At 44.3% G+C, this 16,336-nt stretch overlaps 1 protein-coding gene across 6 annotated transcripts in view; it reads left to right on the forward strand.

Moving 5' to 3' along the window:
- The window catches only part of St7 (suppression of tumorigenicity 7), a 228,515-nt gene extending 221,711 nt beyond the window's left edge, over positions 1-6,804 (forward strand). For 4 of the 6 annotated variants that reach the window (XM_085683703.2, XM_085683705.2, XM_048448998.3 and 1 more), the window contains 2 exons: positions 2,073-2,203; positions 6,456-6,804. In XM_085683703.2, the coding sequence (XP_085539829.2) occupies positions 2,073-2,183 (111 nt within the window). In that variant the 3' untranslated portion in view covers positions 2,184-2,203; positions 6,456-6,804. The remainder of the gene's footprint in view (positions 1-2,072; positions 2,204-6,455) is intronic. The other 2 variants (XM_085683704.2, XM_085683706.2) reach the window with 1 other exon arrangement.
- Positions 6,805-16,336: the final 9,532 nt, after the last annotated feature.

Genomic DNA, 16,336 nt, shown 5'->3' on the forward strand with positions numbered 1-16,336 from the left:
AAATAGGAACATCCACTAAGAGCCTTGTGAGAGGGTGGTAGATGGATCCCTGTAGGAAACCGTCTGCCCTGCTTGCTAAGACCTGCTTTCCCTGGAGACAGTGATAATTTCTGCAGGATCGTGAAGGGGAGCATCCTGATTTTGCCACAGCTGGGTATCAAATAGAAGGACTAGAGAGGAAAACATCAGTCACCTCCCTGCCGGCTGCGTTAAGATGCATGGGGTCGGCGGGGATGGTCTTTGTCGGTACTTCTTGTCTCCACAGCGACCCTGCCAGGTCTGGAGTCGGCTGCTCGGGCCACAAACTCCCTGTTCTCTCAGGCCCCTCCCTGCCTTGTACCCTGTCTGGGTCAACTTCCAAATTATGCCCCACCCCCTCAGTGCCCACCTTGTAAACCTCCCTTCCCTGTCCTGCGCTCCCGTCTTCACAGCCTCCCCCTTAGCTTATGGTCTTGCTGTTCTTGCCTGAGGTGCGTAAATTCTCAGCTGGTCTCCTCGCTCATCCTCGTCACTGTCTCTTACACTAACACAAGAGTTTTCTGAGTTTCCAATAAGCACACCACTTCCCAGCTTTTACCTACTGGTTCCCTGTTATTTTGAGCTCTAAATCTCATTTCTTTTGCTTGACTGAAAGAGCGTTTTTGTCTTCTAGAGGCCCTTGCTTGCCTTGTTATCCTCCGTCCTCACAGTTCTTACACAGACCAACTTTTCAGCCACAGTGAAGTGCTCACGGTGCTCAGATGGACCAGGCCTGCATATGTCAGCGGCTTTCCATGTCCTGCTTGTTACGCAGGGAATGCCTCATATGGCCTCCACTCCACGTGTCTCCTAAAGACCTCTCGTAATTCTGTACTCATTTCTCCTAACTTGACAGGATGTCTCCGCGATCCCACAGCCTCCCATGAATGCCTATGTTATCACATATTATTCTATATGATTGGTAAGGAATTGTCTGTGCCCTTTAGACTGTGCAGTCTTTGAAGGCAAGGGCCTTTCTGTACCTTTCTCCCATCTGCGTCTCCAAAGCTTCACATCGTAGGTTCTCATATGACCTGTTAAGTGAATGGGCAGGGAAGCTACATATTTTACCTCAGATGCCACCGGGATCTCCTTCCCTTCTCTCCCGACCCTGTGTCCTGTTGCTAGGACAGGAGTGTTCCTAGGTGAATGATGGATGCTGTTGCGCGTGGGCTTCCCTGCATACGGTCATGCCCAGTTCACCGGCAGCCATTCCGAGCCCCACACTGTGCTCCCTGCCCCTCTTTCCTGCGCTTCTGTCTTCTGTGTATGCCGGCTCCTACTCTAGGAGCGCTCCCAAGAAATCACTTTCTCTCGCAAGTTCTCAGGTCTTCTTTACTCCAGGCCCCATTTGAAGTTCAAACTCCTTTCTCCTTTCTTCAGGGAAATTAAGTTTTCTTACGTCTCTTACATCTTTTCTAAAGTCAGCATTACCCGAGTTGCTGCCCTGGATGCCCTTGGTCCCAGGCCCTGTGCTGTTCACAGTTCCCTTCTTCTCCATCGCCGGCCTCTGAGGAAAAGTCGCTGCCAAAGTTTCAGATTAGAGTATAATTTAGTTATGGCATGAGTCGGGATGCAGTTCTGGAAGGAGATAAGTACTGTTCCCACTTTTCTGTTTCCCTCTTAAGCATTTTTAAAACATGTGCAAAAGCACCTCATTGTTCCAGTGAGCATTATCACGCTAATAGAGGACATTTAGCAGGCAGAGCTGGGGGTGGGGATCTCAGGGAATTTTAGCCGCCAGCGTGCCAATAATGCCCCTGACCATACCACCAAAGTTCAGAATCCTGATGCTCACACCAGGAGTCTGTATTTTTAGCAATGACCCCACCAGCCTTTGAGGGTGGGAGTTGGAGCTCATGAAAGGTAAACCTTTGAGAAGTCATTTGAAGTTATGTCATGCCCTGTCATAGCTCCTCAGGTGACAGCTTTCCAGAATTAGTGCTTTCAGTGTGCCTGGACCTTGGAGCAACCAAGGAAGCTTACAGATTGCTGATAGCTACCTTTCCTCCTGACTGCTTGACCCCGTGGCTCATATGCGTTTGAATTTTCAGATGCTCCCTGGGGATTCAGGTGTGCAGTCCTGGCTGAGAACCACAGCACTGAAGGGAATGGAAACGGGTCTCCTGAGAGCAAGCTGGCAGAAAGATGAGGAGAGCAGATAGCAAATAGATTCTCTAGAAAGGTCAGACAACAGCCTCGAACTCTTCAGACAGACAGTCGGGGGTGGGGAATCAGCACTGTCTAGTCTCCTCCTCTTACACCTAGAATCACGCGCTTGAACAAAGTAGATTTGGCTTCAGAGTGTTCCTACTCTCTATCAAGATGTGGTTCTTTGGTCAACTCCTCCCGGTTTTAACAAGTGTGTTTTTAAACCTCTGCCCAGAGGGTCGAAACTGTATCCTTTATGGAGTTCTAGCCTTTCCCAGGTCTGAGGAGGTTTAGGAAGAAAGGAAGGTGGGTGGCAGGAAGAAGGCAAGGCCAGCAATGTGTCCTCAGCGGCCTTTCCTCTGCACCTCCTCTGTCCTTCAGGCCTCTCACAGAGCCTCTGGGCAAACCCCGGGGGTTATCGCAGCTGCCCTGGAGGCTATCTGCAGCCATTTGCAGCTTGAGAAAGTGATCCTTTTCAGTCCTGTCCTGAGATAATGCCCGGGTGTGATGACTTTTAGTAGATGCATAGAGATTGCAAGGCCACCCCCCAGGCTCCACAGCGTGGGAACTCTGACATGTCTGTTCACTAACACAGCCAGTCCCAACACTCAGACAGTGAGTCACTGGAGAGGTGCGAGTAGAGAGACCTCGACTAGTTGCCCGCAATCTAATCTACCTCGATGACTTAGGACTAGCTCTTCCGAGAATGTTTGCTTCTTAAGATAAGGCTGCTCATATAAGTCAGCTATCACTGCAGGCCCAGCTCTGCACAGAACGTGGGAAGGTCAGCACTCTGACCTTCTGCTCTTCAGGGCCTGTCTTTCCTCCTCTGCGCTCCCCCCTTCCCTGAGACTGCACCCTTTGACTTCTGCCTCGTCTTCTCTTATAGGCCTGGGCTCTTTGAAGTCTGATATTGATCACAGTGGGATGTCAATTGTCGGCTTGCCACAGGGCAACTGGAACCTATTCAGATAAGCAAGAGGTTTCCCCTGCGAACCCAGCTTGCTGCAAGCTGTGACCTTCCTCTAAGTAACAGTGTCTTGGAAAAAGGAAGACCGGGCCATTGAAGTGCCCCTCTCTCCTTTTTATTGGCCCAGTTGCTTTTTCTCAGCAGTGGACACTAATTGAGTTATGGGGCATTTGGGTTAGAAATTTGACCGTGTCTCTCTGCCCTCTGGACAGAAGTTTGGGACCCTGAGATAGATGGGTTGATCCAAGTTGCCTGGTTTTGCTCATTCAGATTTAACTTCTCAGGCAATAAATTTCCCCCTTAGTCTGGAAATGAAACTGCTGCTTCTCGTCAGGAATTAGTTGGGTTTCTGGTCAAAGGTATTGATTGTTTTCCACACATCTGAAGGAACAGCTGAGTGCCCGCGGCACCCAGAGGGCCGAGGCATGTGCCTTCAGCCTTTTTCTAACTCCTGATGGAGTTACCGAAGCCGCCGACTTAGTAAGTGGAAGGGCTTAGTCACTCCAGAGGCCTCATGTCTACATAGCTTCTTTCTGGATGTGTGCAGGGAGGAGGGAGGGGGGAGGATGCTAAGAAGGAAGGTGGCGTGGTATGAGAGGGGTCCACCTCAGCTGGGGTTCTTTAGGTAAATAAGTGAGATTACCAGAAAGCACTCAAAAGAGGCCTTTCTCAGTCACGCATTCAGGACATGAGGGAGAGAGAGTATGCATGTCCTTACAAACATGGGAGGACTGGAGTGTCATTTCCTCATAGAACCTCGGGGAGAAGTTCCATGCAGATAAAACTGTAGCAAGGAAGGCATTGTATTTTGGCTTGCAGTGCAGGGAAAGGAGGCAATGGTAGACCTAAAAGCAAAGCTTTTTCTCTAAGTCAGGCCAGCTCTCCCCAGAAACAAAGAAGCAAAGGAATACAACTGCTCCCTATTGTGAGTCTACTTTGTGGCAGACTGTCTCCCTTCACGGTGCACTCTGGTGGAGACCCTGATGCTGCAGTTTAGGGTGTGGAATTGTACTGGGGACAGACTGTGAGAATGCCTGTCCTCCCAGGCTCTGGCCTAGAGGGAGCCTTTCCAACTCCAGTCTTCCTAAAGCTGCCTGGTGACGGCCACCAGTGGTATCACCTTCCTTACTGAACTGTACCTTCCAGTCCCTGCTGGAATCTCTGATTTGTCCATGGTTTTCTCACTTGGAACCTCTTTATGAAATTGATACAGTAGGCAAATGCTGTCCCCTTCGCAGCCCTGGACATCTGTCATTGTGCATGGCATACCTCAGTGTGTATGCTGCATACACATGCACCCATATAATTTTGCAAAGGCAATTTTAATTCCTGGGCCCAGTGTTTCCTCGTGCCCTCCAGCCTCATACGTGATGGGACACAGTCCATTTCTAATCTGGGAAGGATGGGTAATCCATCCTGCAGGGTTCTCTCTCCTGAGTGTTTTGGCATACTCACAAAAGGGTGCTTTCAGGTCATCAGAAATGACTGAGACTCTAACACCGGCTGCGCAGGGAATCACCACACCTGTTGCTGCGTGTGTCTCAGCTGCATGTTCGTCCTGGCACTCAAGACTGCCAACCAGTCTGAGCTCTGCCTAGACTCTAGTAAAACTGCACTGGTCACCACCTGACGGTTTTCCGTTCGTATTCTGACTCCTGACTCCTGACTGCCAGTTTGCTCCTGTCTCCATCCTTAGTGTTAGTAGCACACCTTTTGATAGTCCTTCTGTCTATTGGAGTTTATTTAAATTGCCTCACTTTATAGAGCTTTTCTTGGTCTTTCAACACTTCCCCCTCTACTCTAGCCTGACTTCTCTTCCTTTCAACACCCCTGGGTGTCTGACCTGATTACTAGCATGGCCTATATGTATTACTTTGCTCTGTGCACATTCTAATGCCCTTGCTCCCTCTACACCTCAAATTTGAGCCTTCAGGAGGGGAAGTTTTATCCTAGGGTCTCCTTTCCTCATGTAGCACTTAATTGCCTTGCCAAGCAAATGTATCTAATTGATTTAAAGGCAGAATAGAGAACATTTCCCACTTCTTTTTCATAATGCAATTGCAAGTGGTATTGGCCTCCTCACTATGTTCCATATTCATTAAACATACAGACATGTGAACACATGCACACATACATACACATGTGCACACCACACACACACACACACACACACACACATCCCATTCTGTGGTCATTGAATTTGGGACACTTGCCTTCCATACTTCTTACTTTGAAGATTCACAATCCATAGAACATGTGACCACTAAGGATAATGCTTTTAAGTTTACTGTCTAAACTGCCTACTAAATTTGTTTGCCCTCGGAGCCATATTCCCATTCCATGTTTATATTCACTTCCCAAACTAAACTTAAATGCAAAATTTCTGTTAGTATTGTCAGTATTGTGCCATGGATAGGGATTATTGCAAAAGACTCCGCAATAAAGAACCAGGTATTGAACCTTAGCAAGACAAGGCCTTGGTTCTCAGTAGGCAAAAGGCAAAGAGTCCTTTTCAATACCAATCTCCTCCCTGGATAGACATCTCTTCTGCCAGCTTCTACCACAATACGAGCTTGTGAACTGAATCAGTTATTCACAAGAACATCATCAGAGTAGATCTGAAATTGATTAGTATCTGATAAAACAAATTATATTTCTTAACAGACACATTTTTATTGCTCTCTGTGTGTGAAAAGCAGAGAAGTATTTAGTAACCGAGTAAGAAAGTCCATCCAACAGCCTTTCCTGGAGGGCAGGGCTTCCCAGTGTTCCAGCTTCTACCTGCCCTCCGCTCCCTGCTGCATGGCACAAAGCAAGCTGTTTAGAAAGGAGCCTAGGTGGTGCACATATTTGGGAGCCATCAGGAAATCAAAGCAAACTGACATTGTAGACTTGACTCTTTATATTGCCTGTTTAACTTAAGGTAAGTTATACAGCCAGTTAGACAGTCAAGTGGCCCAAGTTATCACCATTGTCTAGCTCCTGTACCCACTCACTACCCACCCATCTTCCTCTTGGGTGATGCTCATCTTCATAGATGGGGCACACGCTGGAGACTGCTGCTTCCTAGGAATTGTGGCAGCTGTCAGAGGGGGAGGGAGGCTGTCGCAGACACTTCCTTCTTATCTGTCACGCTGGGGGTGGGGCTGGAATGTATCTTCCACTTTCTCCCAACACTTCCTGTAAACATGAAGAGGGCTGTAGCCTTGGGAGGCTTTCAGAATGAACTCTGGTAAGACGCTGGGGTGTGCTGAAGGCGTTGATCTTAGTCCTGACAGGGCCCCTCCTGACGGCTGTCTCTCCGCTCTCCCTGCAGTTCCTCAGCACTTTGTTTGCCCCCTTGAACTTTGTGATGGAGAAAGTGGAAAGCATCCTCCCCTCCAGTTTGTGGCATCAGCTGACTCGGATCTGAGGGCGCCTCCAGCCTCCACTCTCCTCGCCATCCACCGGATCTTTGTGCCAACTTCTCACGGACTGCAGGAAAGCATGTCTCTGAAAAAGGGAAACCACTCTGAGATCTGAAACTGTTCATGGACTATCAGTTCCCTATTAAAGGCTCCTTTTGTTGTACAAAATTTATTGATGTTCAGTTCTATTTTATTTTGCCTCCAAAACTGAAGAAAAAGTAAAAAAAAATAATAATAATAAACTTTTGTGTATTGCAACAGCCTGTGTGCCTTCTTATATCTTCCTTCCAACCCTAGTATTCCCAAGAAACTGGTGGGTTTGTGCTGTTCTCTGAAGCTGTGGGATCTGCTAAGTCCCTACTGCGATTTTCTTTGCTGACAGAACTAGTCTCTGCAGAGCTAGGAACCCATGAGTTGGGGCTTGGAAAATGGAATCTCAGGGCCGAGGATGTGGTAGAGCACTTGCCATGCATAGGGCCCTGTTTTCTGTGTGTCTAACATCTTTTAAACAAATAGATAAACAAGTAAGAGAAAGGAGGAAAATAGAACCACAAAGCACAGTGCCCAAACAGAGTGTCCTCACACGCCAAATGGGCACACAGAAGTCGGGTTTCCAGGGCGAATGTCACTCCCGGTAAAACAAATGTATGTGCCTCGGGTGGTTGATTCCAGGAATCACTAGTGAGAAGTTACAGGTTGACAGTCTGTCACAGAACCTGGCCATCCCACCCTTAATGCCATTTTAAATGTTCCTCCAGCAGGACCTTTTCATTTTTGTCACGTTTGCATTCCTGCCACTTTAATCTGAGCATGCTTTGAGAGTTTTAGGGAACAGAACAAAATGATGGCTTCCCAGCACCTTTCAAAGCTTTGTGCGTGACTCAAACCTAGCAGAGCATCTGGCTTCAGTTAAGCAAAAGAAGAAAAACAAGCAAACACGAATCCTCTATCTGAAGGGAAAAGAACTCCTCTTTACCATCCCGGGCCAGTCCATCTTATGCATACTTGCCCTTTTGATTTAGGAGCCTCGCTCTTCCTGGGGCACATCAAGGCAGGTAGTGTTCCTGGAAGCACCATGCAGTCTCCTTTTAGGGCGTGGGCTCCTGATCTCCACCTAAGGGCCGTGGGGTGGGTGGGTAATTTGCAGGGCTCCAGGTCTGCCCTTACAGTTGGCTAACTTCTCCTTGTATTTACTTGGTGCAAAGCCATGATGAGAATGTCCAGTGATTTCTGCCCTTGCAGCTTATCTAGTGAGCGGCTGACCCCGTATACATACCGGTAGTGTTGCTCTCGGGAGTAGGGGCCATGCTTGCCTCGTTGACAACTCTTGACACCCAGTGGAAGCTCACGTGACTGGGTGCCTCAGGTGGTGCAGGACTTGACAGGCACAAATAAATATTGATCTGTGTGCGAGGAGAGCAGTTTCAGATGAGAAGGACCAGGGAAGGCTTAAAAGTATAATATTTGAGTTGAACAAACAAATTATCTAATACAATTCTTTAACCTGATGGATGAGGAAATCAGAGGTTTTTGGTCTGCTGGGGCTGGGACTCTGGGACTCTGGGACTTTCCCGAAGGAAAGGTTTGAGAGCAGTAAGCAGCGGGAACTGGGAAAGGCTCAAAGCCAGTTGCTAGAAACCCTGAACTGTAGGAAATGAAACTAAGGAATGCAAAATAAAGATTGTGTGTATGTGTCTGTGACACAGGGTCCCTACATAGCCCAGACTGACCTCTAACTTTCCATCCTCTGGCCTGTTCCCCAGAGTGCTGAGGTTGTACCATGGTTGTGTGTCACCATGCCCAGTTGAAACAAGGATTTAACTATGCTTACCAAATTGAAGAACTGGGCTTTTAGAGCAAGTGTGTATATGTCTTCTTACAAGTGTGTATAGGCCTTCTTACAAGGGTGTATAGGCCTTCTTACAAGTGTGTATATGTCTTCTTACAAGTGTGTATATGCCTTCTTACAAGTGTGTATAGGCCTTCTTACAAGTGTGTATATGTCTTCTTACAAGTGTGTATATGTCTTCTTACAAGTGTGTATATGCCTTCTTACAAGTGTGTATATGTCTTCTTACAAGTGTGTATAGGCCTTCTTATAGGCCTTCTTACAAGTGTGTATATGTCTTCTTACAAGTGTGTATAGGCCTTCTTACAAGTGTGTATATGCCTTCTTACAAGTGTGTATATGTCTTCTTACAAGTGTGTATATGCCTTCTTACAAGTGTGTATATGCCTTCTTACAAGTGTGTATAGGCCTTCTTACAAGTGTGTATATGTCTTCTTACAAGTGTGTATAGGCCTTCTTACAAGTGTGTATAGGTCTTCTTACAAGTGTGTATAGGTCTTCTTACAAGTGTGTATATGCCTTCTTACAAGTGTGTATATGTCTTCTTACAAGTGTGTATAGGCCTTCTTATAGGCCTTCTTACAAGTGTGTATATGTCTTCTTACAAGTGTGTATAGGTCTTCTTACAAGTGTGTATATGTCTTCTTACAAGTGTGTATATGCCTTCTGACAAGTGTGTATATGTCTTCTTACAAGTGTGTATATGCCTTCTTACAAGTGTGTATATGCCTTCTGACAAGTGTGTATAGGCCTTCTTACAAGTGTGTATATGTCTTCTTACAAGTGTGTATATGTCTTCTTACAAGTGTGTATATGTCTTCTTACAAGTGTGTATAGGCCTTCTTACAAGTGTGTATAGGCCTTCTTACAAGTGTGTATATGTCTTCTTACAAGTGTGTATATGTCTTCTTACAAGTGTGTATATGCCTTCTTACAAGTGTGTATAGGCCTTCTTACAAGTGTGTATATGTCTTCTTACAAGTGTGTATATGTCTTCTTACAAGTGTGTATATGCCTTCTTACAAGTGTGTATAGGCCTTCTTACAAGTGTGTATATGTCTTCTTACAAGTGTGTATAGGCCTTCTTACAAGTGTGTATATGTCTTCTTACAAGTGTGTATATGTCTTCTTACAAGTGTGTATAGGCCTTCTTACAAGTGTGTATAGGCCTTCTTACAAGTGTGTATAGGCCTTCTTACAAGGGTGTATAGGCCTTCTTACAAGTGTGTATAGGCCTTCTTACAAGTGTGTATAGGCCTTCTTACAAGTGTGTATATGTCTTCTTACAAGTGTGTATAGGCCTTCTTACAAGTGTGTATAGGCCTTCTTACAAGTGTGTATATGTCTTCTTACAAGTGTGTATATGCCTTCTTACAAGTGTGTATAGGCCTTCTTACAAGTGTGTATATGTCTTCTTACAAGTGTGTATATGTCTTCTTACAAGTGTGTATAGGCCTTCTTACAAGTGTGTATATGTCTTCTTACAAGTGTGTATAGGCCTTCTTATAGGCCTTCTTACAAGTGTGTATATGTCTTCTTACAAGTGTGTATATGCCTTCTGACAAGTGTGTATATGTCTTCTTACAAGTGTGTATATGCCTTCTTACAAGTGTGTATAGGCCTTCTTACAAGTGTGTATATGTCTTCTTACAAGTGTGTATAGGCCTTCTTACAAGTGTGTATAGGTCTTCTTACAAGTGTGTATATGTCTTCTTACAAGTGTGTATATGCCTTCTTACAAGTGTGTATATGTCTTCTTACAAGTGTGTATAGGCCTTCTTATAGGCCTTCTTACAAGTGTGTATATGTCTTCTTACAAGTGTGTATAGGTCTTCTTACAAGTGTGTATAGGCCTTCTTACAAGTGTGTATATGCCTTCTGACAAGTGTGTATATGTCTTCTTACAAGTGTGTATATGCCTTCTTACAAGTGTGTATATGCCTTCTGACAAGTGTGTATAGGCCTTCTTACAAGTGTGTATATGTCTTCTTACAAGTGTATATATGTCTTCTTACAAGTGTGTATATGTCTTCTTACAAGTGTGTATAGGCCTTCTTACAAGTGTGTATAGGTCTTCTTACAAGTGTGTATATGTCTTCTTACAAGTGTGTATAGGTCTTCTTACAAGTGTGTATAGGCCTTACAAGTGTGTATATGTCTTCTTACAAGTGTGTATATGCCTTCTTACAAGTGTGTATATGCCTTCTTACAAGTGTGTATAGGCCTTCTTACAAGTGTGTATATGTCTTCTTACAAGTGTGTATATGCCTTCTTACAAGTGTGTATATGTCTTCTTACAAGTGTGTATAGGCCTTCTTACAAATTGTATATGTCTTCTTACAAGTGTGTATAGGCCTTCTTACAAGTGTGTATATGTCTTCTTACAAGTGTGTATAAGTCTTCTTACAAGTGTGTATATGCCTTCTTACAAGTGTGTATATGTCTTCTTACAAGTGTGTATATGCCTTCTTACAAGTGTGTATAGGCCTTCTTACAAGTGTGTATAGGCCTTCTTACAAGTGTGTATAGGCCTTCTTACAAGTGTGTATATGTCTTCTTACCAGTGTGTATATGTCTTCTTACCAGTGTGTATAGGCCTTCTTACAAGTGTGTATATGTCTTCTTACAAGTGTGTATATGTCCAGATGATCTCCAAACCCAGACCCAGGTTTGTTGTTGTTGCAGTGGGAAAACAGGGAATCAAATCAACTTGAGACAGGAAAGAGTTTATTTGACCTACCTGCCATAATCCATAATCGAGGGACGCCAAGGCAGGAACTCATGAGAGAAACTTGAGAAAGAAACTATAGGGAAATGTTACTTACTTGCTTGCTTCTCAGTGACCTCTCTTATACAGCCCAGGCCCACCTGGCTAGGAATGGCAGCCCCCATAGTGGGTTGGGCTCTCCTGTGTTAATCAGCAATTAGAAAAGTGTTCCATGCACGTGCTTGAAAGCCAATCTGATGGAGGCAATCCTTTCACTCAGTTTTCTCTGCCCAGATATGTCTAAGCTTGGGACAAGCTGCCGAGAGCCCAGTACAACAGATGGAGGCTTATTTCCAAAAACTCATGTCTGAAACCTGGACAAATGTACAGATATGAGCGAGATGAGCAGTTAAAACTTCCCGCGAGGCCGGTCAGCTTGGGCTGCTCCTGTCCTCTGTGGGCAGCCTTGCTTCCTTGCAGGTATAGGTGAGCCCATTCTCACATGAGAGTCGTGTGGTCTACCATATACAAGTAGGTAAAAGAATTTCCTAATGGCCACATTCAAAAGAGACAAACCTGAAGGAGTTAAAATATGTTTATAGACACTGGGACCTGTATTACAGAAAAGAAACTTAAGTTTCATTGACCTACCTTAGGAAAAAGGGAAGTAGATGAAATATATTGAGGAGAAGGTAGAGAAATTTTGCTCTCTGGCCATGTCTTGACTTACATTTTCACCTCTGTCTCTCTGAGACTATTATAAGGTTCCTTCAGAAAACAAGTACTAAAAGCTAAATACTGTTAGGAAAGAATTGCTCATTACACTACTCATATAACAGTGAAGGCTAGAGCCAGGGGCTATGGACAAAGGACACACACACACACACATATGTGTATGTATTTTATATGTTATGTATTTTAATATAAAATATATTATTCATAGTAAAGGCTCTGTATTTGTGAATACCTGTGTGTGCTACAGTGTATACTGTCCCACAGAAATTCGTGTGCTAAAGGTTTGGTTCCTAGTACAGACTGTTGGGACATGATGGCGACATTAAGATAATGGTCTAGTGGGAGATGTTCTTGTGACTGGGTGCGTGCCCTTGAAGGGGCTACAGAGCCCTATCTTCTTCTCCTGTCATTCATGCCCAGTCATGATGATTGGCTGCATACCCTGTGGGGGACTGTAGAGCCCCGCCCTTTCCTCCTTCTGTCACTCATGTCAGACTATGAGGAGAAGGCTCTGCTCTGGCACATACTCCCACTATAATGCGCTGCCCTGCACAGCCCTCCTTTCTCAAAAACGGGGCCAGTGAATGATGAATTGAAATCTCCAAAATAAGTTGTTCTTATAAATCATCTCGGTCATTTGTCACAATAACAGAAAGTTAACTAGCATTATGTGGGTAAGTGGATGGATAGATAGACAGATGGGAAAATATCACGGTCATTCATCTTTATGCCATCGTGACTTAACCCTAGAAATTCTATTTTCTAGCCCCCAGATTTTTAAACAGGGCCACAGCTCCATAGGGGGCTTCATAATGGGATGCAGGGGACTGTGGGAGAAAATGACAGCCATAAAAGTTTTCTGAAAATACAACAAGTAAAAATTAATTCAAACTCATCGGTGCAATGGATCTCATATGTGCACTGAATCTGAGATGTACATTCGGCATGTTTGCTGTCTCACACGCCTGCACTGCAGCCTTGCCTCTGAGCACAGCGTGTGCACTTTGCTCTCCCTGTACTGCCGTGCTGAACAATCCCAACAAATACCGCCTCAAAAGCTTTCGTTCAGATTCAAGATTATTGTATTTAGGAATTTTGGTGTTTTGCTGTACGTACAATGGTCTGTTCTTATTACAATGCAATAGTTTAATTATGGAGAAGAATGACTTAATATTTCCCTGCCATCATCCCTCAGCATGCACCAAGTTAGTATATCTCTTGATAATATTTATTAGAATGTTTGGAGGTGTTTTGTTTGTCTGTTTTCTTAAACTGATATGAGGCACTGGTGAGATGGTCCAGGGATTTCAGTGTCCGCTATGCAAGCCAGAGAACTTGAGTTCTGATTCCTGGCATCCATGTAAAAAGTTCTGTGTGATAGCACATTACTGTCACCTTAGAACCAGGGAGCAGAGACAGGAGGATGACAGGAGCTCCCTGGCTAGCCACTTTAGCCAATCAGTGTGCTTCAGGTTTAGTGGGAGATCCTGTCTCAAAAAATAATAGGGTGGAGAGTGGTGGAGGAAGATACTGATACTGATACCGCTGGTCACTACACATAGGAGGAGGCATATGTATCACCTCACCTCACACCTCTCTCTCTCTCTCTCTCTCTTTCCCTCATACATGCTCTCTCACTCTCTTTCTTGCTTGCTTTCTCTCTCTCTTTCCTTTATTCTCTCTCTCTCTCTCTCTCTCTTTCTCTCTCTCTCTCGCTCTCTTTCTGGTGTATGAGTTTGTTTTAGTCATTGTTCAGTGGCTATGAAGAGACATCATGACCAAGGCATCTTTTACAAAAGAAAGCATTTAACTAGTTACTTGTTTATAGTTTCAGAGATTTATTCCACCACCATGATGGTTGGGAGCATGGTGGCACACATGGCTCTGGATCAGTAGCTGAGAACTACACCCTGATCCACAGGGAGAGAGCAAGACATTGGGCCTGACTTGGGTTTTTGAAACCTGAAAGACATGCTTCCTCCAACAAGGACACAACTCTTAGTCCTTCTAATCCTTTCAAATGGTGCCTCTCCTGGTGACTGAACATTCAAATCTATGAACCTGTGGGGGCCATTCTTATTCAAACCACCACAGAGCTGCTGACTTGATTTTCATGAAAAAAAATTCAGTCAGTAAAATTTGAATTGTGACTAGGGCAGAATTTTCAATAACTATGAAATGGCCCTAAACATAATCCTATCATTTTATACTGTGTGTGTGCCGTGGTGAGCTTGACACTGACAACCGTAACATTCAAATATTGGCCAGCCCTTGAAATTGTTAAAGATGTTCTATCTTCTGCAGTACCAAATGTAAAAATGAACGAGCACACCCATCTCATTGCTATGTGATTTTACCATTAGTAACTAGTGACCTTATAAAGACAGCAAGGAGTTGTTAAAAATCAATTTGATAATGTATTCCTAGCAAATATTTGCTTGCATACTTATTTTATAAACCTATACTCTCAGAACCACATAAAATGCCATAGGTCAAGAGGAGTTAGGAGTGAAAAAAATCAAGCAGTTCTCTAGACTTTATATGTCAATAAATATTGGCAGAAAGAAAGAACAGACTAGATACTATGGGTAAGAAAAATGATGTCACTAAGCCGGAAGAGAACATTCTTTAATAAATTCATAATTTATTAAAATTATGTAAAAATTGTTTTATTCTTGAAATAGCAAGCAACTCAACAAGGAAGGATTTTTTTCTTTATTTTCTGTCTCTCTCTTCCTTCCTTCCTTTCTTTCTTTCTCTTTCAGGAGAAGAGAGAGACTCACTGTGTAGATGTGACTGGCCTAGAATTCGCTGTGTAGACCAAGTTAGTATTGAACTTACAGAAAGCTACCTGCCTGGGGTTAAAGGCATGTGTCACCACAACCAACCCCCAAAAAACTTTTATCTGAGCAGGGGTGTTTCATCTTATTCTACATTGACGATGTAGAATCTCCCAATGAGGACTGTAATGTATGTTGGGACCCAGAGACCATACAAGATGCTCCATGGACAGAGCTGTTGAGAGTGTTTCAGAGAAACAGGTGATAGGATGTACACATGGACACACACACACACACACACACACACACACACACACACACAGTCTAAAAACTGAAGCTGCAGGAAATCTGGTAATGGGATTCGAGTTGAGTCTGAAGGTCTGATGACTAGAAGAGTCCATGATAAGAATCCAGGACTAAGATAGGATGAGACTTCTTAGCTCAAGGAGGCAGGTGGAGGAAGGTGTTCAAGTTCTGCCTTTCCTTCCCCCTTTTTTCCATTGTGTCTGTCTGTCTGTCTGTCTGTCTGTCTGTCTAGCTAGCTAGTTGAGGCCTGTACATGCTGTAGTTGAAGCATGTACATGCTTCAGTGTTCATGGAGCTCAGAGTACAACTTGTAGCAGTGAGTTCTTTCCTTCCGCCATGTGGGTTCAGGGACTGAATTCAGTTAGTCAGGCTTGGTGTCAAGTGTCTTTACCTGCTCAACTATTTCACTGGCCCTGAGTCTACTTTCTCTATACAGTTTTTCAGGAGATATAGGATGATGGCCTTCCTAGCAGGTGGGATGCTAAACCCATCTATCCTAAAGCTAATCTCTGCAATGCCCTGAAGAGACAGGTTCAAATAATGCTGTTGTTGTTAAATATTTATTTATTTATTATGTATACAAGTATTCTGTCTGTGTGTCTGCCTGCAGGCCAGAAGAGGGCATCAGATCTCATTGATCTCATTTCAGATGGTTGTGAGCCACCATGTGGTTGCTGGGAATCTTAGTCTACATTCTCCCAATGATGACTATCATGTGTGTTGGGACCCAGATACTATGCAAGATGCTCCATGGACAGGGCTGTTGAGAGTACTTCAGAGAACTCAGGACCTTTGGAAGAACAGGCAATGCTCTTAACCACTGAGCCATCTCTCCAGCCCCCCAAATTCTTATTAGTATCTTACAATGTTTGTTTCTGAAAACATTGGCCTAGAGCAGTATTGAGAATCAAAAGGGGTTCCCAATGTGTGCATCTCATCCATCCAGCCCAGGAGGAATCCAGCAACACAGGATTCAGAAAGACATTCCAGGTGTGTGCAGTCTTAAGTGCCCCGTACTTCTCAAATGGAATTGTGCATCCTGTGTCTACTCCAGTCCGTCTGGAATGCTCCTGTGTCTGGTTCGTGAATGATGGCCCCGGATCCTTCAAGAGTATTTTGCATCTTTTAAATGCTCATCCACACCAGTATGAACAAAGTGTATAAATTTGAGGTCAGGGCAACTGCCACAACTCAAAGTTTTCTTTGCTTTCCTAAGAAAACCCGATAACTTCTGGGAGAAGCTGTAAAAGTCCAGTCTTCTGGCTATGGCGAACTATAGTAAGTACCACTCCCTCTGGGAGCATACCAAGTGAAATGCTACATGTTGGGGTTTCAGGAGCTATCCCACTAGCCCCCCCAAAGGCTCTGGGTCATATATCTAACAAATTATATCTTACATTTTAAAAAGCAGGT

The sequence above is a fragment of the Myodes glareolus genome, chromosome 25, assembly GCF_982192425.1.
Source record: "Myodes glareolus chromosome 25, mMyoGla1.1, whole genome shotgun sequence".
Classification (NCBI taxonomy): domain Eukaryota; kingdom Metazoa; phylum Chordata; class Mammalia; order Rodentia; family Cricetidae; genus Myodes; species Myodes glareolus.